Below are 22,669 nucleotides of genomic sequence, written 5' to 3'. Positions count from 1 at the left end.
TGTACATGACAGAAGAAAAGTTTATACCCCAATTTGGGGATGGTAAAGATGTAATTTATTTCACAAATCACACATACTGATGACAAAGCCAACCCCTCCTGCCATGATACCCACCTTTCCCTCCTTTCAACATCCTTCCTGTCATTTCTGATCAAAGTGAGAGCTTCGCAACGTCAATGAGGGTCGTCTGCTTTTGTGTGAAGGCTTCCTTAAAAGGTGGCTGATAGCTCAAAATAAAAAGGCATTGCACAAAATGTCAGTTCCAGGCGGCTGCAGCTGAAAGCTTCACAGGTTTCATTATCAATGTTGTTTGTGCACGCGTGCATGCACTTTTTAAAAAGTCAGTGCACAGTCTAGAGAAATATCACTGCACATCCTTGTGTCACTGAGCAGGATGTTTAGGTCAATGCTGCAGATAGATCTTGAGTGTTAGAAGACAACAATTACACAATTGACAGCAATTACACAAAGACAACAATCACACCCTCAATGACAGGGCCTACTGTGTATTCCACTGGTTAGGACCGTGGGATTGGGAAACGCTGCTCTGACCCCTCAGCTCCAGCAATGCTGTAGATCAGCAGTTCCCAGTCTGTGGTAGGGGTACCACCACAACCTGTCAATGGTACGCATTGACTGATTTATCATAATTACTTTATATGACAAAACTTTGCTGGCGGTCCTTAAGGTCGAACTGAAAAATTTGCTGGTGGCACTTAAGGTTGTATCATTTTACATTGGTGGTGTGCACCCCATCAGTTTGGGAACCGTTGCTGTAGATGAAAGGATCAGTGGGAGCATGAATAGAAAGCAATGGGGCGACACTCTTGGGACTCTTCCACGCTGGGGTTCAGTGGGGCTCCATTCAGCCAGAAAGTCAGCTTAGGTAGGATTAGAACTTAAATTTGTCTCCTATTTTGTTTTTCTAGGTTTTTTTAACCTAAGAAATGCTGGGGATAGTTAGCCTTGTAGTCCTAGAGAACAAGAATAAGCACCTCCCAGGGGTTTCTTCAGTTTGCATTTGAAAGGTTATGACTGAGGTTGCTGAATCTTTCATTCCTAAACCTTTTTCTCCCTATTGTTGTCCAGGTGTTTGACTTAAACAGGTGCTAAGTAACACTTCTTTATCATGCAGAGCTGAGAGCCCAATATACAGGGTTGGAGGGTAATGGATAGATAGCCCCTGTGGGAAGGGAGGCTCAGCAATCTTGACCACCATCCCAATGTCCCTTTGGACACTATCCCAACCTGGGGCAGAAACCTCCTTAGAGCAGCAATTCCCAAACTGCGGTTTAAAATGATACAGCATTAAATACCACCAGCAATTTTTTCAGCTCAGCCTGAAGGACAACCATCAATTTTTTGTCATATAATTCTAGTAAGTCTGCCAACGCATACCACTGCCAGGCAGTCTGCGTACCACTGGTGGTACCCGTACCACAGCCACTGACTTAGAGTATGATTTGAGGCTGTTCTGGCTAACCCAGAGAGCAGCCCATGATCCCTAATCCATGCACTGTGTACACGTGGACAAGGGGAGCCTGTCTATTCCTTTCATGTGACACGACTTATCTATCAGCAATGAACAGCTAAAAGAAAGGCAGCCCCAAGCTCTGCTTGTTGCATTTTGCTAACAGAGAACGCCCCCCTCCCCCCCCAATCCAAATAGTCTGATTAAACCTTTCTTCCCCTCTCAGCTACTTGGTTTTCAGGCTTTTGTCTCATAGTAACCCTACTACTACTGCAGTCCTCTATTATGAAAATAATATTCTATGGCTTTCATGCATCTGAAGGGGAAAAAAAAAAAAGCCAAAAGCTCGTTTTCCCCCTCTTGCAGATCATATTTAACTCATTGGCTCTTTAGCATCTTCCAGTTGGTGAGAGTCACCAGGCGCCTGCAGCTCTCCGCTCTGTTTTATTTTTTGTAATTCTCCCCCCCACCCCCCAGGGCTGGTGTACTTGTTCTCTCTCGTTAGCCCTCCGAATGAGCATCCTTTCACAGCGGTGTGCTGTGGCACGCTTTCACCTGCCTGTGGGAAGAGCTGCTGAGCGGAAAGGAAACACGGTCCCTGGCAGAGGTGCTGTGCCCCCGGGAGCCTTGCGGCAGGGGTTATCATGGGCATGAGCTGGCTCTGTAGCCTCCCTGCTCACGTGAGACACGTGCCGGCCTCCAGGAGAGGAAAACGCGTTTGTGCATTTCTCAACCTCCTCCCCTAACTGTCACAACATCTGGGTTCAATTTCCCTCCCTTCTCAATAACTCCTTTTCCCTCCTTCCAGTGCTGTTATCACATGAAAGTGCGTGCGTGTCTTTAAAAGGCTAAAAAGAAGGTGCTACAGAGGCAGCACCCCCCAAACCAAAGCCTTAGGATGGGCCGTTTCCTCCTGCCATGGCAGTTTGCCTGGGACAGGTTTCACATGGCTGCAAAATTCTTCCCCGCAGTGGAAACCTCTGGAATAAGAGACTTCTCCCAAGTGACCAGGAGTTGCCAGAGCTGCTAACGCTGGGTTTGTGGCAGTTCCCTGCAGGCTTGACTCAGTCTCCCAGGGGCATTGATATCCCGTCATCACTCTGCCAAGGGCTTTCCGCCACAATATTCCCTTGTGACAGCCCCTAGATCCCAGGACCAGAGGGATGAGAGGCTAGAGAAACAGGCGTTTGCTTTCCAACTGATATGAAAAGCTTCTCTTAGTACCAGATCGGAGGAGGACGGCAGCAGAATTTCCGATGGTAAAATCCAAATTTCTGGAGCAGGAAGCCAGAGCCTGCCAGGCTCCCGGTGACCTTCCAGCAGCCCTTCCCCATACCTGCCGCTAGATGGTACTTTAATGTGCAATACCCATACGGAAATCTTGATGCATCACAGCTGCACCAGCTCGGACGCCCAACCCCTTGGCGGTTGTCGCAGACCCGTGTCATCGTGAGGACACAGGAACACTTAGCTTGATTTGCTCAAAAGGTTTTGAGGAAGAAACCAGCATATGAACACCATTTACTATTGGTTACAGCTTCAAGCCAGGAGGAAAAGCACAAACAGGGAAGGAGAAGCCAATCAAAATTGCCACAAGTTTGGGGTCTAGAAAAGAAGCCACATCGGCTGCCCCAGAGACGGACGATCTTAATTCAAGTCACAATTCAAACCAGCAACCAGACCCCAGGTTTTCGAGCCACCAGGCTCCTCCAGAATGGCATTCCTATTCAGTATTTATGCCCAAAACTTCCTCTCATACTTCTTTTACTTAAACCACCTGTGTCTCAGGTGGCTTTTCCTCCTTCCTGTGCCCTGCAGAGTGCTATGAAGTCATTCCTGCCCTCCCTTTACCCATTCAAGCGTGGAGCACGAGAGCTCTCAAGGGGCTTCACAGGGTTACGGCAGCACTGGGTAGGGATGACCCAGGGGTAGGCAGGGAATTTGTGTGTTTTGCCACGAAACAGATGCAGAGCACCCCTGAGGGCACAGTCCTATAGACTCCGTCTCTCTGGCTCCGATGAAGCGTCCAGGACTACTTCTGCAAGATGCTCTGAGAACAACGATGCCCTTTAGGGATGCAGCCGGAGCTGGGAGTTGGGTGACCAGAGCCAAAAGTAAGGGAAGATCTTCTCGCGGAAAGTGGCAGTGAATTGGTAGATTTGCACCATGTTCTCTGCATTGTAGAAGGTCACCTGCCCCTCTTCGTAGTCCAAGTGGACTCTGATCATCCGGGGCTTCTCCTCCAGCGAGACCAAGGTTGGGGGGAAAGTGAGAGCTGTGTACTGATGGTCCCAGCCCAGCCGCAGGGCCCAGATCCCTCCTGCCATAAGATCTTGCTGCCCTTTCCTCTTCACAGACTCGGTGGCAACCCCCACAGCCCAGGAGTTCCCGTCGCCTACCTCCACCTCCCAGTAGTGCCTCCCTGCTGCGAACCCCTCGGAGCCCAGGACACTGGGGCTAGAAGTGAACCTCTTGGGATTGTCACGTATATCCGGCTGCTTCTGTCCGAGCCTCATGCTTTTCCCATCTTCCAACAGCACAAGGAAGGGATATGCTGTTTCTGGGTCTAGAGTGACGTTGGCTAAGGATGGACACGCAGAGAGGGAAGGAGAGAAAACACAGTGTCACGGTCTCTGAGAAGCACATTGCCAATTCATCGTCCTCCACATTGGGGGGGGGGAGAGATATTCATCATCTCAGCAAAGATCAGGAGAGACTCTCCCTGGAGCTGAGTCAGGAATAAGATTTGGCTGAAATCCTAACCTCACTAAGATCAACAGCAGTTTTACAACTGATTTCCACAGACATGGGATTTCACCCCACTAATGCAAATACCCTTAGCCTTATAGGAGAGCATGCCAGAAATTTCCAGATCCCTGGTTACCCTGTAACAGCTAAGTGAGGGGGCCCAGATGTATGCTGGCCTGATCTCCGATTTCCATTGCAACACTGACGTGTTGGTGAAAGGGATGTGGGATGCAGCGAGGTCCTTAGTTAGCTCAGCTTTTGTCATGATGGGAATTGGCCGTAGCAACGTGCTTCTCCGTACAGAATCACAGACCAACTCCCAGAATGACAAAAGCTGTGCTATCGAGAGCTCAGCAAATTGTACCACACTCAAGACCACTGATGACAGAGGTTTCTGCAATCAGAGACATATTTGGCCCTCTTGGGTGGATTGTGGAAGAAGCTGTACAAAATCCCAGCCTAGATCTGAATTTCAGGGCTGTTCGCTGTCACAGTAAGGGGACGTAACCAAACCTCTGGCTCCAAACACTTGAATCTGAGGGCGCTGCAAGACCACCATCAAGTTGTAACTGTGCTAGGACTCCTTTCTACCTGGGCTGTACAGGGTAGGTAGACCCTTACCACAGCTCCCAGAAAGGGTAAATATCTAATCGAGGCAGTGGGGTTTTTTTGCTTAAAAGAGAAACACCATGTGCAAATAGGATTGTTGTTCGCAGAAGTTTTCTGAGGCCAAAGTAAATGCTGAGGAGTCACAGGTGGTAAAATAATGAGGGCCCATGAAGGGCTGACGTGGATTATCCACCCTGCCCGAGTCTCTGAAAAACAGTGCACACGCAAGGCAGGTAAGCCTGCTTGGAACGACTTAGTTTTAGGGCTCTGGTGCTGCGTCAGCACAGTAGGGAAGTTAATGTTTTTTGAGGGATTTGAGCAGGTGGGTGAGGATCGTGTATAGGTGCCTAAGTCTACTGAGGCACTCCTAGGTAGAGCAATGGTCCTCAGCCTCGTTAGACTCAAGACCCCCACCCTAAGAGAATGCCAGCTCTTTGCTTTCACTCATTCCTCGACAATGGAAAAATGCCAGAGCGATTCTGCTGCAAAGAGCTCAGCAAGCCCGCAGCAGGGCGGAGGGCTTGTGACGCTCTGGAGTCCCACTGGAAATCTCTGGGTTTATTGTGTGAATTGTGCAGGTGTTTACACACCCAGCGGTGTGCTAATATTGAACATCACCTTTCAAAGGATCTTGTGCATCCCTGGTTGAGAATCACCGAGGCAGAGAACAGGATTTGGCCCTTAGAGTTAGTCACAACAAAACTCACAGCTAGCCCCAAAGTGGTCCTGTCCGTTCATGAATGCCACCATGTGGCTACTCAGTAAAGCCCCTTTGCACTTGATGTCACTTGCCCCCCATTTCACATGCTTCACGACACTCAGTTGTCCTCAGCCCCAGCCCTTCACTCCAACATTCATTTCCAGCAACCGCTAACTTAGCCACAAACCTGAACCCACCACCCGTCACACCCCTAAAGGGATTCATACCGTTGTTGGAGGCCAGAGGGGGAAAACCTGTTTGGGCTCAGGTGCCTCTTCCTCCGGGAAGCCCCAAGAGCAGAGGTGGGGCCAAACACCCTGGCAGTGGCTCTCTCCCTCTCTGGGCTCTTTGCATCCAGTTCAGATTTTGAACATCCCGGTCTAAGCATTGCCCATGTGAGGATATTCACCCTGCTTCTTTGAGGCCCCAGTTCAATGCCATTACACCCGTAAGAAATGCCATACGGCCTGCACACGTGTTCAAGCACTTGGCTCCCAATGCCATGGGAGAGAAGTTCTCCAGAGAGGCAGGGCAGCTTTGGGGCAAATACTGCTGGGTTTCTTCTCAGATGTCGTGTGTTAGATGGGAAGAGAGGGCCCTTTAGCACTGGCACAGGGCAGTGCCAGGCCTGCATTATTATAAACAGGCCCAAACAAATTGCGCAATCTGAGTGCACCTGTATCTAAGCCTGGGGGCAGAGGCTGTGGCACAGGCCCCTCTCTGCCACGAAGACATTTCCACCTTCCTCTTAGGAAAGCGTCCGCCTCTTACTTGTGTCCATCAGCTACGGACATTTACCTCTTTCTTTATCCATCTGGGCTCGCAGATTCTCTAGGGGAAGAAAAGGAAGACAGGGGTGAGACCTCCCGTATGCCAGTCCCCATGATGATATTGCTTCTGTTCACTGTGACAGTGAGTTTTTAGCCAGGGTGGAGAGAAGACAAAATTTGGGACAATCTTTTGTGCCTATCCCCCACTGCTCCACCCTCCCAGCAGCCTGCTCTGTGCTGTCACAGCCTCCCCCCATACTGAGCATCCCTCCTTCTGCTCATCCATCGGCAGCCGAGGGTCCTTTATGGGGCTGGTGACTCAAGGGTGCCAAAAGCGTGACGGAGCGAAAGCAGAGCACTCCAGTGGGGGAAGTACTGGGAAGAGACTTGGGACCTGAAGAATGGATGTGACGGCAGAGCTGGAAACCTGGGGACCAGTGACAGCCATGGGGGGCTTTAGGGATTGGGGGTGAGATGAACAAGGGCATGTGGTGCGCCAGAAGCCAGAGACTGGGGAGGGATGGAGGGAGACACACGGGCTCTCAGGGAGAGAGGTGGCACACCGAGCATCGCTTTGGCTTACCTTTGAATGTGGCCAGCAGGCCCGTGAGCAGGACGCGATTTTCAGAGAAGCTGATGACTTTCTTCTCCAGCTCAGGGGGAACGGGCTCTGGGGTGGGAGCCTTCACAGCCTCACACCTAGGGAGACGCACGGACACACGCTGAGCGCACCCAGGTGCACAGCTGTGTGACCCCAACTCCCCGCCTGCCCACAAAGCAGGTCCACTGGCTAGGATGTGCTGAACCTAGTCCCCACCTCAACAGAATAAGCAAGTCAAATAAATAGCCACAGTGCAAACCCGCTTCCCCCGCTTCACTGGGAGACTGGACCCAGGACGTACCTGCTCAGGGTGCTGCCAACATCCTGCAAGGGAAGGAAAGCAGAGCTCAGCGACCTGCTGCGATGGACCTGCAAGTCCCTTGGGCTGCCCAGGTGCATCTGGGGATTGCAGCCCAGAGCCCTCCCTGCCCCGGGTCACTCTGCAGTCACAGATCTCTGCTCTGGGGCCCCGATTCTGGAGACAACCCTGGCCTGGGAGAGGGGCTGCCTCTGTGGGCCTTGCTGCAAGGTCAGCGGACCAGCTCCCAGAGGACAGACACGTGGGAGTTAATGCACTGGGCAGGAGGTAGTTTCCGGAGCTCCAGAACATATCCCCACAGGCGCTGCTCTCCACCGCAGGAGCAAGAACTGCTGCCTCAGCCAACATACATGCCACAGATTGGCGTAACTCCACATTTCAGTGTAGCAATCAGTAAATCTGTGGCACCAGGTAGGAAGGAAAGGTACAGCATGCCCTTTCCGTCCTGCATGGGGCGCAGGGCATGTACCTTGAGGAGCTCCGTCACAGGCTGGCCACACTTCTTCTCCAGCTCGGTGACCAGAGTGGCGAGGAGGGACTTCTTCTCCGAAACCCCGGTGACATATTCATTCTGCCTCTTTAAAACCTCGTTTTCTAACACTTCCAGCTGCGACAGGAGGAGGCACTGCTGCTCGCTCAGGAACTGGTGCAGCTGCTCAAATTCGGACAACACGTCCTGTCTCTCGGACTTCACCCGCCTCTGCCAGGAACAGGGCGAAGGGTTAGCAAAATCCTGGAGGAGCTGCTTTGCTTCCCACGGATCTTTGCATGCGAGAACATTGCCCGAGCCGGTCTGGTGTGGGGAAGGCAGGACAAAAACATCTTGTGGGGAAGAGAGGGAGAAGGGGATTTCACAGGAACTGAGCCCCAGGGAGGAGACGGCGGAGAGAAGGGGACGGAGCTCCTGGATGAGATGGCCAAAGGGTGAGAGCCGCCCCAGGGGGCAAGGTCGTGGTTGGGCAGCAGCAGCACTGGAGGAAAAAGGCCGGAGGAAGCAGAGATTCAAGACTCACGTATGAGTCGGGCTCAGGAGGTCACACCTAGTCCAGCCCCCTGCTCGAGGCAGGATTGTCCCCGACTAACCCTTCCCAGTCAACTGTCTGCTCAACCTACTTTTAAACAGCATGGAGATGCCACATCCTTTCTGGGCATCCTTTGCCAACGCCTGACCATCCTGGGAGAGAAGGCATTCTTCCTCATCTCCATCCTAAATTTTCCCTGGCTACAGTTTAGGACCATTGCTCCTGGTCCTGTCCCTTCGTTGCTGCCACGGAGGGCAGTCTAATCACCACCCTCTTCACACTCGCCCTTCAGATATTTGAAAACTTTTCCAGACCGGTCCTTTCAGCATGGCCAGAAGTCATGCTTCCCAGGCCTCTAACAATTTTGGCTGTCCCGTGTTGGAGGCTTTCTAATTTCTCCACATCTTGGTTGAAGCGCGGGGCCCAGACCTGGACACCGGACTCCAGAGGAGGCCTCGCCAGCTGAACTGAGTAAAAGCGTCACTTCCCTTGATTTGCAAGTGATGTTCCTGTTAATACAGCCCATGGTGCTAGTGGTCTTTTTTTACAACAGCAATGCACTGTTGGCTCACACTTACCTTATGGTCTCCTGTGAGCCCCAGGGCCTTCTCTGCAGTCCTACAGCCTGGCCAGCCATTCCTGGCCTGTTTTTGTGCATGCAGGTTTTTTTGGCTAAGATCGAGTGTGACTGGGGGCATCCAGACTCCCAGGACTCTGGGCCTGGGACTCGCATGTTGTTCCTGTCTGGATATGGGGAGCATCTGAACTCCTAGGATGCAAGATACTGGTCTATCTGGAGTTATATGAACCCTGGATTTTTGTAGGCACCATTATTGAGCTTTGCTCCTTTGAATTTGGAACTGAATTAGCCCTTGAATTCAATTTTTACAAAGTCATCCCAAGTGTAGGACTTTGCACTTGTCCTTGCTGAGTTTCACATGATTGGTTGTGGACCATTTCTCCATTTTTTCCAGGTCAATCTGTATCCTAGCCCTGTCCTCCAGTGTCGGCAACTCCACCCATCGTGGCGTCACCTGCAAATTTCCTAAGGAGAGCAGAACGATCACACACAGGACTTACAAAACTTTCGTCTGATCTGTCTGAGAGGGCAATGTCAAGTGAGCAGCCGTTCTGGTGCAAAGGCACTCGATTCAGGGGTGAACAAATATTAAGGGAGGGTGGTGGAGGCTAAAGGCTGAGCTTGGTATTAATGTGGAGGCCTAAGTCCCTGAGGATGAGAAGGCCCGAGGCTGGACTGAAATTACGAGAGGCAAGAAGGAGCAGCAGGGGTGGAAAGTGGGTTTGAGTGGGCGAGAGGGGCCGGGGAGCAGGAAACGAGGGGCCTGATCTAGTACTGATGGGAGCTATTGAGGGGGTGTTGGAAAGGAAGCCCGCAGCAGTGGGAGAAAAGAAGAGGGGAAAAGGGGAATAACCACCTTATTCAGGGAAGCTGGGGACCCACTGGGAAACAACCTGCTCCTCCAGCTAGAATGGGTAGGTGACAAAACTCATGATGGATAGTCCTGCTGTCCCAGACAGAGGTGCACATTTCGCATAGTGGTGACAGCCCCCGGTGCCTGCCCAGGCCCCAGCTAAGTGCAGAGCTTGCCCCTCTCATAGCAATGCAGCAGAGGTTGCGCACAGGGCTGCCAGCGCCGGGGATCAACCCAGCGGGATGTGAACACCCACCAGGCCCCAGGAACCGCGGACAGAAGGCAGACACATGGACAGATGGGGAGACAGTTACCAGCATTTCATTGCTTTTCTCGTCTCCTTTGGGGTCGAATTCTTTCTTCTCTTGTCGCAGGAAATGCAAGCTGTTCTGTAGCTGCTCCTGAAAAGGAACGTGGGGCTTAGATCTGGGTGTCCTCTTCTGTCCACCCCTGCTGCAGGGTGATGGGGTGGAGGGACAGAAGTGGCCGTCCTACGTGCCACCCTAACGCACCCTGGGCAACAGCCAGTGCACCCGGGACAGCCACATTCCTCACGCTTTTTTTTAATTTTTTTTTTATAGCCTCTCGAGTGTGCTCGGGGCTTCCAGCTCCCAGCCCAGATCCACCCCAACAAGGCAGATGATGCCACGTGCTGCGCCTCATCCTGGGAAGCCACCTTCCTTCGAGGGACCCCCAGTCGCCCCTCTGCCCAAGATGCTCTCTCCCCCTCCTTCCCCCATGCCCACACTCTTTCCCCCCTGCCAGGGTCCCCAGCTCTCCCCATGCCAAGGCTGCATACATCCCCCAGCACCACTGAGCCACATTGCTGTCGGTCTTCTTCCCATCAGAAAGGACCCTCTGCAATCCCTGCTGTGCCGGGGCTCTGCGTGTCCCCTTCCTCCCCTGCCAGGCTTCCATACACTGGTGCTTTCATGTGCACCCCCATCTCCCCCTGGTTTTGTATCCCCTCCCATGCCAGGGCCCCAGCATATCCTCAGTCCACCCATTTCTCCTTTCCCACCCTCCCACAGCCCATAGTTTCTCCTGTCCGTGGCTCCATGAGCTCCCCCCGCTTCCCATGCCAGGGACCCCGTTCTCCACCCCATGCCGTTGGCTCTGTGTGCGCTTTCTACCCCAGGCCCTCCAGTCCCCATTCCCCTGGGTGAGGCTGGTAGGACGCCCCCCCCTTACTCTTTACACCCCCTGCACCCTGCAAGCCTCCCCTCACTGCCTGCTCCATGGCCTCGCACCCCATGCCACCGTCCTCCCCCAGGCTGGGGGGCTTATGGACACGACCCATCCCCTTCCCTCCTTCAAGGGGCTGCGTTCCCCCATCCCCTGCTCTGGTTCCTCAGCCTCCCCTGCCCAGCGCCAGACTGTCTGCACCTGCTTGCAGGCCGATGGGGTGGAGGGACCGCACTGGCCCCACAGCCAAGCTGTCCAGCTCCAGGGTCTGATCCTGCTCCCCTAGGATTCAAGGGGTTTCCTACCTTGTAGTGTTGGGCAGCCTCCTCTATGGGGACGGCGGCATGAGCCCTGTGCTCCGCAGACTCCCTGCACACCAAGCAGATGGGACTCTGGTCGGGTTCGCAGAAGAGCTTCAAAGGCTCCTTGTGCTTCTTGCACAGGATCTCTCTTGCCTTCCTGTCCACTTCCAGGCTGAGCTTCGTAGCGATTTCTACCACGTTGGCCAGCTGCCGGTTAGGCTGCAAGTTTTTCTGCTGGATTTTCTTCCTGCACTGTGGACAGGAGATGTTCTGTGCCTGCTGCTTGCAGTGCTCCGCGAGGCACTCCCGGCAGAAATTGTGGCTACAGTTTGTGATCACCGGGTCCCTGAAAAACTCGAGGCAAATGGGGCAGGTGGCTTCTTCCTGGAGACTCTTGGTCAAGCTCAGAGCAACCTGAGCCATGGCTGGTTTCTGGGAAAGGCAAACGAGGAGTTTCACTTTTGAGCGCTCAGGCAACGCCCTCCCTCCTGCACAACGCACTGCCGACACAGTGAGTCATTTCCTGCCAGCAGAGCTGGTGCTTTGGGCAGGAAACACCAGCCCATCAGCCTCTGTTAAACCCACAAAGGACCTGCCGTAGGATCTGCAGAAGGATCTAAGTGGATTAGGTGCCTTAGTCCTAATTTTAACTGTGATTTAGGTGCTTGGGTCCTGATCCTCAAAGATATTCAGGCCCCTCACCTATCCCAGGTGCCTAAATGCCTTTATCCATTGCCTAGAGGAGTGCAGGGACATGCTTATGCTTCAGACCTGTGCTGGGGAGCACCACAGTCAGGCCAGCTTACAAACCTCGTCTCAGCCCCTGTCGCTGTTACAGCCCGTGCGCTGCTCGCGCCCAGCGTCTTGGATTTGCTGGCCCATCTCCGGACTCCTGTAGCTTGCCTCTTGGCTACAGGCTCTCAGCTTGGCCCTTGCAACAGCCTGCCTCCTGGCTCTTTGCCTTTTCCGTCCGTGTCATTAAAGCAGGCTGGCTTTTAGCTCTGGCTGGCGCACAGCCCATGCCTCTGGTAGGCAGCGTGGGGGATGCCGCCTCTGAATCCCTGCTTTGTCTCTTCCCATCGGAGCTACAGCCTCAGGAAGTCAAGGCCACGACAGGTGTGGTATACAAAGCCCGATACTGTTATGCTTTTGCATTCGTTTGCACGGCACCTTCCTTATCTATATTCTGTGTGTGTGGGGGGAGAGGTGGGGGGTGGGAAGGGAGATTATGAAGCTTATCATCAACTTCTCCATGCTACGCAGGCATTCCCACCGTGTCTCCATTACAAGCTGCTCTTCCCACACACACCTCAGGAGGGGCCAGGAGTGGGCACCGATTGCTAGACAGGCTCCACCAGAGAGAAACAGGACGCTTCTGCTGCTGCAGTTACTTTTTGACCGTGTCTACATGAGATGCTTTACTGTGGAGTAGACTAATCTACTATGCAGCAAAGCATCTCTATCTACACGTGCAGGCACTTACTGCACATTAAATTAGTCTAGTGTGCAGTAAATTTACTACCTGCATATGCAAGTAGTAAGTGTATTGTGCAGTAAAGCCAAACAGCATTAACTGCACGTGTAGCTGCGTCTTCTCCGGGCTGAGCACGCCACAACCAAGTTAACTGTAGCCACCCATCCAGGTCACTCCCCCTGTGAGGTGCTCTGGGCTAGGCTGACCTGCTGAATCCCCCTGAAAATGTAAAATGGGTCAAAACAATCAAAATCTAGCACATTTACGTCTCACATACTGACAGTTTCGGCCACAAAAAACTCTCCCCCTCACATCCAGTCCACCCCCATGCGAAGAGACAGGAGGACTGGGCCAGGGTCTAGCGATGGCTGTTGGGGATGAGAGCTGGTTAGCAGAGCAGAGAGGAAGCCAGGCTACAACACCGAGCATTGCAGCAAGTGCTGGAGCAGGAAGCAGAGGGACGGGACTGAGGGGTCGGGAGGCCTCTGCTCCACCAGTGCAACGGGGCAGGGTGAAACAGGCCCAGGAAGACCCAGTTACAGTTGCTGGGCAAATCACATCAGTCCTGCGGTCACTGCAATCATCCTGTGGCTGCATCTGGAGCTCGCTCAGTTCGGCGCAGGTGAAGCCCAGGTGCTCGCCCCTAAGACTGGTGCTGTCTGCTACGTGCCCCAGAGCTGCTGTCACCCCTTCGGATGGATGCTGGCACCCCCTCTGTGCTCCAGGTGCTGCCTGCAAAATGCCGCCCTTCAGGTGTCTCTGCTGCTGCCTGGACTGCCCCTGCCATGTCTGCGCGGGGCACGCAGGGGAATCAAGCTCTAAGCACACTTGAGACCTCTTGGCTCTGCTCAGAAGATGATAGCACCAGCATGGCCTGAACCAAGCACTCTTCCACTGAAACCACCGCTCCAGTGGGTTTCAGGCTCTAGCAAACACCATCTAAAATTAAAATAGTTTTCATTCCCAACCAAACAGTGCAAAGAAGGGGGCAGCCAGCCCTTTCCTGACTGCCTAGCAAGCCCAGTCCCACAATACTGGAGCGCTGTCGGAGATGTTGTTCCCCAAACAACCCTGCATGGCAGGGCAAAGCCCCCCTACTCTCCCAGACCGAGAGGCAGAGCGCCTCGGGGTACAGACAAGCAAACTGAAGGGAGTTAGTGGGGATGGGGATTTAGCACAGAGCAGTTGCTGCCAGGTAATCGTTTCTGCGTCCATAATTACACTGCGGCAAGTGAAAACAAATGGGGGACAGCTTGCCCCTGGTTGCAACAAGGTTGTTTTCCCTCGCCTTTGTGCATGTGGCTGGTGCATGAACGGCTACAGCACAGGAGCTGCTCCCTGGCACATCCCTCCCCCTGTTCGCTCACTTGAACGGATCGTGCACCTGCGCCCAAAGAGCTGTGTCCCAATCCACCGCTAAAAGGCCCCCTGGCAGCCTTTGGGGGTCTGTGTCACTACATGCCGTCTGTGGCAGGGCGCGACCTAGGGTGCCGTGAACTCCCCTAGCGCCCCCCCCATGCCAAATTGGCTTCAATGCACCCTCTCTATCTCGCCTGCCACGTCTTTGATGTTAGTTATTAGTAAAGGGTGGGTGCCTTTTTACCCCCTTTGGCACGGTAAAAAACTCACACTCCTGGGCTACAACATAAACTCCAAGCCAAACTGGCTAACCATCACTCATCGCCCTACCAGGGTTTCCTCCACCCAGTGTCGCCAGGCAGAAACAGCTCAGGCTGCTCTGCTCTGCTGTCCCCCAGCAGTGCGCCCTCCTCCTCGGCTGCGAGCCGGGAACTGACCTCTCCGGCCTCAGACTGGCTCATTTATATAGGCCAGGCCCTGCCCCCGCTGGTCAGCTGACCAAACTGTGGTTGCCCCAGCAACAGGCACCTGTCCCTCTAGACACCCTCCTCGTGCACCCCGAGCAACAACCAGCACCCCCGGGATGCAGGGCCGCGCACAGGCATGGGTGGACCAGGCGGCTGCCTGGGACCTGGACAGAAAGGGGGCCTGAAAATGGTAATTTTTATTATATTATTATTATTATCATCATCATCATCATCATCATCATCTCTGCCGGGAGGGTTGTGTTCCTCATGCCCCTCTCGTGCGGCCACGTGAGCAAACTCATAAGAGCTCCACCAAGCCGTCTGCCTCCGTTTACACCCTGTTGGCAGCATAACCCACCCCGGGAAGTATCTCCGTCCTGCCCAAGTCCCCCCCAAGCTTGAGCTGCAGGAAAAATCCCGCTAATGCCTGCTCAGCACAGGCAGGTGCCTCACCTCCCCAGACAGCTGCCCAGTGGTTAGGGCACGGTGCAGGGAGTGGGAGACGCAGGTTCAAGCCCCCCCGTAGCCAGAGGGGTTTGAATCCACATCTTCCACTTCCGCGCAGTGTTCGGACCTGGGCACAGGCACCCTCTGCCCCCTGGGGCGGCGAGGAAGGGCCGGGGGAAGCGGGTGCAGAGGGCAGCACGGGAGGAGCTTTCACCTTTGCTGTGTCCAGCAGCTGCCTTCTTCCCCCGCCCCTCCCGGAGCAAGGCGTCCCTCGCCTGCTGCTTGCACGTGTCCCTGGGAGGCTGAGTGGAGGGGGGACGGGAAGGACGAGGTCAAGAGTGAACAGGACAGGAGGCTCTTCCCTCACTGCTCTGTGTCCTGAGGATTTATCCTCTGCCTGCCCTTGAAGGCCCTGGGGAGGCAGAGGAGCCTGGACCTCATCAGGAGCCCATCCTCTGCTGCTGTCTGCAGGGATGGGAGACAAGGGGGGCTGTATCCCCCTGCCCCTGCCTTCAGCAAGGGTTGGGGGCCAGGGCTGCAAATGAAACTGCTGCCTTTGACTAAATTGAGTGGAGGGAGCAGAGTGGGGGGTGACCCCTCTCAGGGGTCCAGCTTTGTACAGGTATGCACTGGGGGGGGGGTCGGTCTGCACATGCCATACAGGTGTGAGCATCTCTGCCGGGCGAGCAGAGTTTCACAGCTCTCCCTTGTCACAACCAGGGACAGTGGGGTGCGATGGTGTGGTGGCAGGGCCCTGTAGGAAGCTACGGAGACAGAAATAGGGTCTTTCATGTCCCTGTGCCTCAGTTTCCCCCACATAAAAGGCAGGGCAGTAATGGTGGTACTCCTCTCCCAGTCCCAGGCATGGCACGAGCGTCACAGGGTGGGGTGAGGTGGTGTTAATATCTTTGATTAGACCCACTGTACGGCTAGGAGAGATGGCAGACAAGGTCTGGGGCAGAAGCAGTCTGAGCTAAAGCAGGTAAAGTAATGATTTTTTAAATGAAAAGACGTGGAAGGGGGCAGTAACCCTGTGCAGCAAAGAGAAGTGAGCAGAAGCCGCTACAAGCCAAGTAAAAGGCAGCCAAAAGACAGACACTAACTATGCAACAGCGTGAGGTCATTTAAGAGGGAAGAGGCCTCTTATTACCTGTGGCATACAGAGCGGTTAGCAGGAGCTGATGGGTTTTTTTCTTTTGTAAAAATATTTCTTTCTTTCTATATAAATATATATATATCACTCCACCTCCAGCACTTGTAGGTCACTTGGCAGCTCAAAGCACCCATTACATCGTTCGCACCGTGCAAGCACCCCTATACCCGAACCCCCGCTCACTGCCCTCCTCAGAGGGTCTACTCCTGAAAACGTCTATGCCAGACCCCCCTCCACCGGATGAGGTCTGCTGTTTCTCTCCTGTCGTCCATGGTTTGGACAGGGCTGATCCTGCCTTAGCAGGGGCTTGGACTGGACGTGACCTCTGGAGGGGCCAACTTCTCAAAGAGCTTGACCTGCTTGGTGCAGTGCAGACTATTACTAAAGGTGAACTGAGTGCAAGCAATAAAAAGCACAGTGTTGTGGGGTTGGCTGGGCCTTTGGGGGCCACGTACTGTGCTTTGCAACCTCACCCCCCAAGTCTGCGGAGGGGCTGTCCGCCCTCGCCTAGGGAGCCTAAGCGAAGCACTCAGCAGCTGCCACTAGCATCAGGCAGCTCTCGCTGCTCCGCCTGCCTCCTCATTAGCCAATGGGAGCTGCAGTGTGGCCTGTTTCCTGCTGGAGAGATGATTTCCTCCTGCAAACCTTCCCCCTGAGCCTGAGACCCTGCTGATGCTCTCAGGTGCAGGAGACCCCAGGAGATGCATCTTTACCTTTGATGAAGCAGGGGCCCTGAAGCTGCTGCAGGGTGGCTCCGTGAGCCCGTGGCCGCCGGGAAGCGTGGAGCAAGATGCCTGCAAAGGATTCCGCCTTGCAGGTAAGAGATTTAAGTCTGGGCTTCTCAGAGTGCCAGCTCTTTACCATCTGCCCTTACTCCTGGGTGATAATATTTCAGCAGGGAAATAATGGCGGGGGCAATGGGACTCTTGGCCGTTCTCCTCTCGGCTGTGGCCGGCGGCGTCAGTGCTGCAGAGCTGGATACGTTCCAGGCACAACATCCTTGCTGAGCGCCTGCGAAGAGCCTGCACAATTGCTGCCCAGCCTCTGTGCAAGACAGAGAAGGAGCAGACGCCTTTTAATAGGACTATTTTATAACGGAGAAATGGCAGTGTGGGCAGCCCTGCTTTTGTGCATGCAAAGCATTTTTCAGACATGCTGCACGCACCCGACTCTGTAGTCTTCCCTCAGGCAAAACTCCCATTGACCTCAGTGGGTTTTCCCTGCATGCACAGTGTGGGAGCAACCTGATCAGTTAAAGCCCTGGAAGCTGGAGGGAGGGATCCCTCCGTGCTGTAATCCCTCCTGCCCAGTGCTCAGAGTCCACCTGGGAACAGCCGTTTTCCAAAAAGGCAGAAGTAGAAAGCTGGACCTTGTAATTATCCTGCTTGGGATGCAGGATGGGAAGGGTTTAGCAAATAGCTAATTGCTCCTAACAATTTCTGCAAGGGGTTTGTGCCCCTCCTTAACACCTCCCGTCAAAGCTGTGTGAGCGATGGAAGTCGTTCCTGGGGTTAGTTCCTTTCGAAAAAGAAACGACAGCTCTGTGGGTTATAAAGCTTGGCAGGTATTTAGCAACTGTCTGAACAGGAGGAACGATGGGTATTTGTTTGCATTACTGCAGTGCCTGGAAGCCCCAGCCACGGGTCCAGATCCCAGTGTGCACGGCGCTGTACAGACACAGAACAAAACGATGGCCCCTGCCCTACAGTCCAAGGCAAGAGACAACGGATGGAGCCAGCCAGGGGCATACTAGTGTTGGACAACGGGACAGGCAGGGGCCGGAGGGTGAGAACTGGCAGCCGCTCCTAAAAGCACTCGCAGGATTAACCAGACTACAACACGAAGCGTTTCCTAAAGGCATTTCTCAAAGGAGATTTGCCCCGGCTGGGTGTGTGGCAGGGGAGCGGTAGCAGAGTGCCGCAGCTCGAGAGGGGTGAGTCTGAGCTCTTTTCTGGGTTGGCTTGAGGCATCGAGGCAACGGTGAGCGAGTCACGCTTGCCCTTTCAGGTCCCAGTGTCGTTCGAGAACGTCTCATCTCCTTCGCCGGGGGCAGCGGGAGATGCTGGCGGAATGGCAGAGGGAGCTGTACTGGGATGTGCTGGTGCAGAGCTACGAGACGCTGGTGTCGCTGGGTAAGCGATGGGGCGCGATGGACGTGGCTTGAGGTTTGCACCCCTGTGCTGAGAGCACCTACTCGACCTGCTTTTTATCAAGGGTAGCAAGAGCTCTTGGGGCTCAGCACTCTGGGCGCTGCAGTCCCCTGCTCCTTGCACACTCCTGTCTTTGGTTTTGCCCGGACAAGGAGCCAGGTCACCGCCGTGAGTATCCCTCGGTCATTATCCTGGTGGCGAAGGCGGCTTCTCCCTTGCCAACGGTCCAAAAACTTTGTGATGCACATAAAACAAAGGAAAAGCCCAGTCTAAAACAGATGCCTTCACAACGGCGCGTTGTTCTCTGCAGTGCTGGCAGTACCCCGCTGTGGTCCCTGCAGGCTCAGGGTGTGGGGTTGTTTGGTCTCTTTGGCCACCAGGATCGGGTTGTTACCTGGGAACTTCACGAAGTGGACAAAGGTGCAGCTTTGCTTGCCTTTTCATGCAGCCTGTTTGACCCCCGGTGCCAGCAGCAGTAAAAAGTGTCCTGTGAAATGCCCTGTCACGGATGCGGGTAACGGGAGCACTCAGACTTGCCGTAATGAGGGTTTAAGAATTGTTTGGATAGGATCAAAGCCTTCATGCTCTGGGGCAAAAGCCACCCTTTAATTTTTGGCAGCGAGGAAGAAATTTTCCCTGCAGGCTTAGACTCCTAGAGCTGGGAGGGACCTCGGGGATCAGGTGGCCCAACCGCCTTCACGAATGCAGGAGGCTGCCCCAAAACCATGTGTGCCCTGTGCCCCGTGCTTCTCTGGCCTCTTCTTGAGGTTTGGTCTTCCATGCATGGAATAAGGGCTGGGCTCCTCTCGCTGCCTGTTAGTGGTTGCTGTTGAAAATAGTGTTGGATTCAGTCCAGCAATTGCTGCGTTTCTGTTAAAGCAAAGCGGTATGGAAGCGGGAAGCACAGTCAGTGCTGCGGTGCTGTATTTACGAGAGCTGGGAAGGCCAGCACGGAGGGGCCAAAGGGGAATCTGTGTCAGGGCGGGGCGGCAGTGCAGAGCAGGGCCTGAGCCCCAGTCCTATGTTCAGACCACAAGACCACGTCGCAGAATCACGGACAAGGAGGGTAAAGGGAGCTCAGGTGGTCACAGCTAGTCCACCCCCCTGCTCCAAGCAGGACCAGCTCCAACTACGTCATCCCAGCCAAGGCTTTGTCTGCCTGGGTCTTAAACACCTCCAGGGATGGTCCCCCACCTCGCTGGGGAGTCTGTTCCAATATTTTACTACCCTCCTACTGAAAGAGTTTTTCCAACCTCAACTTCCCTTGCTGCAGCTTGAGCCCATTGCTCCTTGTCCTGTCATCTGCCACCAGTGGGAACAGCCCAGCCCCAATCTCTTTTTAGCCCCCCTGCAGGGAGGTGAAGGCTGCTCTTCAATCCCCCTTCGTCTTCTCTTCTGCAGACTAAATCAGCCCAGTTCCCTCAGCCTCTGCTCACCAGTCCTGTCCCCCAGCCCCCAACCATTTTCACTGCTCTCCACGGGACTCTCTCCAACATGTCCACATCCTTTCTGCAGTGGGGGGCCACAGCTGGACACCGGACTCCAGATGTGGCCTCCCCAGTGCTGAATAGAGGGGAAGGATCACTGCCCTCCATCTGCTGGCAACACTGCTACCGATGCAGCCCAGGATGCCGGTCACCTTCTCGGCACCAAGGACACACTGCCGGCTCCTGTTCAGCTTCTTGTCCCCTGTCCCCCCAGGGCCTTTCCTGCAGAGCTGCTGCCCAGCCCGTCAGTTCCCATGGTGCAGTGGAAAGCCAGCATCTCTCCTAAGGGTGCAGGACACTTTCTGTGCAGCCTTCTGCTGGATGACACAGTGGTCAGGGGCAGGCTCTGATTGTCTCTGTTGGTTTGTAATGTCCAGGTTGTGATGCACCGAAACCCAAGATCCTGCTGCTGATGGAAGAAAAAGGAAAGCCGTATGCAGAGTACGCTGCTGATCGAGATGGCAGAGATCTTGATTGTGCGTCTGCAGGTGAGGGCCTGAGATCACTGCAGGTGGAGAGGAGGAGAGGCTGGAAGAACTGGGCTGGTTCAGTCTGGAGAAAAGAAGACTTGTTGGTGGGGGGGGTCCTGAAGGCTGGTTATAAAGATGGTGATAAACTATTTTCTATGTCACAGGGGACAGGACAAGAAGCAATGGGCTTTACATTGCAACAAGGAAGATTCAGGTTGGATGTTAGGGAGACCTTTCTAACCGTGAGGGTGGCCCAGCACTGAGACGGGTACCTGGAGAGGTGGTGAAACCTCCCTTCTGGAAGTTTGTAGGAGCAGGTTACACAACCGCGTGGCTAGGATAGTTCGGACAGGGGTTACCCTGCCTGAGCAGGGGCTTGCACTGGACGACTTCCAGCCTTGCTCTGCTGTGCTTCTGTGAGAAGAAATGCCACCAGATTTAAGTAGAAGGGGTCAAAATATTTCAGAAGAAAAAGATGAGCTTGTTGAAATGTGGCCGTTTCTGGGAAACTTGCGTCTTTATTTCATTGTGCTACAAGTTTCCCGTAAAGAAAATGGAAATTCCTATGACAGGTTTGGCAAGATTGTCTACTAGCCCGAAACATGAGCCCATTTTGAACCTAATGGAATGGAAACAATCTGAAAAGCCCTTGGAGAGAAAAAAGTTTTAATTTTTAAGTAGCGAGCTTGCTTAAAAATATTGTGTTTGGTTGCTCCAGCCCAGAAAAGACAGTGGCCGTTTCACTCGTGCCCTGCTCTACAGCTGTAGCTTTGCTAAAACAGACACTTTTGTCCTTGTTTCCCCCCGTGTGTGTGGCAGTGACCTTCTCTGCAAACTGCACTGGCTTCATTTTAGGGGGAAAAAAAATGAATGTGGCCATACTGTGAGAATACGTCCCTTGGGAGATACTCTACAGTCCAAAGCATCCTGTGGTTGAAAGCACAGACACGTCTGGTCCCACTATGGCCAGTGTCCTCCCACTCCCTATCGGGTCCGCGACCACGGAGCCCTCCCGAGCCCACGTCTCCCTCTTCGGCGACTGTACAAACAGCCCAAACATTCCTCAAGCTTGGAGCTCTTTACCCCTCTCGAGTTATCCTCGTGCTCAGCCCCTCCGTAGGGGTTTCCTCCTTCCTTCTCTCCTCTGGGTCTCCTTGTGGTCTGTTAGCAGCTTTCCAGCAAGGACGCATCCCAAATAATGACAATTCATGGGAACTTTCCAAAGGAAGTTTTCTGTTGGGCAACGCCAACTTGTCCAAACCCAGAACTTGCTATGGGAACATGCTTACAGATTTGTAGGGAAACGCTCAGGCCTGAACTGAAATTCCTGGAGACGGGGATGAGAGGCCTGGATAGCCCATCCCTGGGAGGGCAGAGCACTGTCCTGGAGTGGGGGACACTGGTCTGAATCGGAAGAGCCGGGTTTTCTGTGTCCCTGGCGATGCCTTGACCACCCTGTTGGCTTTTCTGGGCTGGGACCGGGTTCACTTTTCTGCAAAAGCTTTGGGGTGACTCTGAGCACTTTCAGTGTGGAACAGGAGAATTTGGGAGTCCCAGTTTCGGCAGGATGGAGAAACCAGCTGAGCCCTAGGCAAGGAGAGTGGTCCTGCCCGTTCAACAGCCGTGATGTGCCACTGGATGGTTTTCTGTCCAGTCTGGTAGTAACCTCACAAAATCCTAGAGAAGTGGGGCTGGAAGGGACCCCGAGCAGTCACGTCTAGGCCAAGCCCCTGCTTGAGGCAGGATCAGCCCTGTCCAAACCACCCCGGCCAAATCCATAATTGAAACTCTTCGTAAAATTACCATCAACCCTAACACAACCTTGACAGTAGCTTGCATCCTTTGGGAATAGCGGAGCAACTCCTCCCCGATTGCAAAAGCACGTCGGCCCCCAGCGTTGCTTGCGTTTCTTGGCAGTACGTGCTGGCATACCTGTGACTAAACGTGCTGACGAAATGCAGGGGAAACGTCTCCTCTTCTTTCTCTGCATTGACACAGATCGTTCTTTTTTGCAGCGGCCGAACGCCTTCGCAGGAGCAGAAAGCTGAAGCTAGAGGACCACGAACTTGAGATCCGAGTCCGTGAGAATCGGTATCTCTCAGCAAAGGATCGGCGTCTTTGGCGGGGCTCGGGGCGCCGCGCCGTGTGTTTAGAGGCTCGGGTGCACTCAGCCTCTCATCCTGCCCTCGGAGAGGCTCATGGTGATGAGCCTGCTGCTGTCGGCAAGTGCCAGACCAAGCCCTGCGGAGAAATGGAGGTGCCCGTCGACTCTTCTCCTCCACGCGACGGTAGTTTACGGCGGCAGGTACAGGTGAACTGCTACCTGTGCCCCGTGAAGGAGGAAGCTGAGGACGGCGGCTATGGAGCGGGCCCCGGGGACTCCAAGGAAGAGCCGGAGTCTCCGCTGGGCTCTGAAGGCTGCTGCCCGCGGCTGGGTGCCGCCGGCAGCCCGCGGAGCCGTGGCGGAGCGGGTCTGTGCCGGGCTGACGAGGACCCGAGCGC

At 54.2% G+C, this 22,669-nt stretch overlaps 2 protein-coding genes across 2 annotated transcripts in view; one reads left to right on the top strand and one right to left on the bottom strand.

The window, feature by feature from the left end:
* Window positions 1-2,943: 2,943 nt before the first annotated feature.
* On the bottom strand, window positions 2,944-11,642 carry LOC109305749 (zinc finger protein RFP-like). The gene is made up of 7 exons (XM_019528803.1): window positions 11,164-11,642; window positions 9,988-10,074; window positions 7,688-7,918; window positions 7,201-7,223; window positions 6,882-6,997; window positions 6,327-6,359; window positions 2,944-4,052 (listed from the first exon to the last, which is right to left on the bottom strand). The coding sequence occupies exons 1-7, from the start codon at window positions 11,581-11,583 to the stop codon at window positions 3,541-3,543; spliced, it is 1,422 nt and encodes a 473-aa protein (XP_019384348.1). The 5' UTR covers window positions 11,584-11,642; the 3' UTR covers window positions 2,944-3,540.
* Window positions 11,643-16,229: 4,587 nt separating this feature from the next.
* LOC109310137 (zinc finger protein 135-like) overlaps window positions 16,230-22,669 on the top strand; it is a 7,784-nt gene continuing 1,344 nt past the window's right edge. The window contains exons 1-5 of the mRNA XM_019535548.1: window positions 16,230-16,877; window positions 17,682-17,993; window positions 18,068-18,192; window positions 20,075-20,185; window positions 22,183-22,667. Of these exons, the coding sequence (XP_019391093.1) occupies window positions 18,120-18,192; window positions 20,075-20,185; window positions 22,183-22,667 (669 nt within the window). The 5' untranslated portion in view covers window positions 16,230-16,877; window positions 17,682-17,993; window positions 18,068-18,119. The remainder of the gene's footprint in view (window positions 16,878-17,681; window positions 17,994-18,067; window positions 18,193-20,074; window positions 20,186-22,182; window positions 22,668-22,669) is intronic.

Source organism: Crocodylus porosus, unplaced genomic scaffold (assembly GCF_001723895.1).
Source record: "Crocodylus porosus isolate Cpor-Errol unplaced genomic scaffold, CroPor_comp1, whole genome shotgun sequence".
Classification (NCBI taxonomy): domain Eukaryota; kingdom Metazoa; phylum Chordata; order Crocodylia; family Crocodylidae; genus Crocodylus; species Crocodylus porosus.
This window is presented reverse-complemented; position numbering and strand designations above follow the sequence as displayed.

What these genes read in the sequence shown, in the direction of transcription:
- LOC109305749 (XM_019528803.1), bottom strand. Translation starts at nt 11,583, where the DNA reads ATGGCTCAGGTTGCTCTGAGCTTGACCAAGAGTCTCCAGGAAGAAGCC. An exon ending in AGGCTGCCCAACACTACAAG is followed by an intron (nt 10,075 to 11,163) that starts GTAGGAAACCCC and finishes GTTCCTTTTCAG; the next exon opens with GAGCAGCTACAGAACAGCTT. An exon ending in CCAGATGGATAAAGAAAGAG is followed by an intron (nt 4,053 to 6,326) that starts GTAAATGTCCGT and finishes GTCCATCCTTAG; the next exon opens with CCAACGTCACTCTAGACCCA.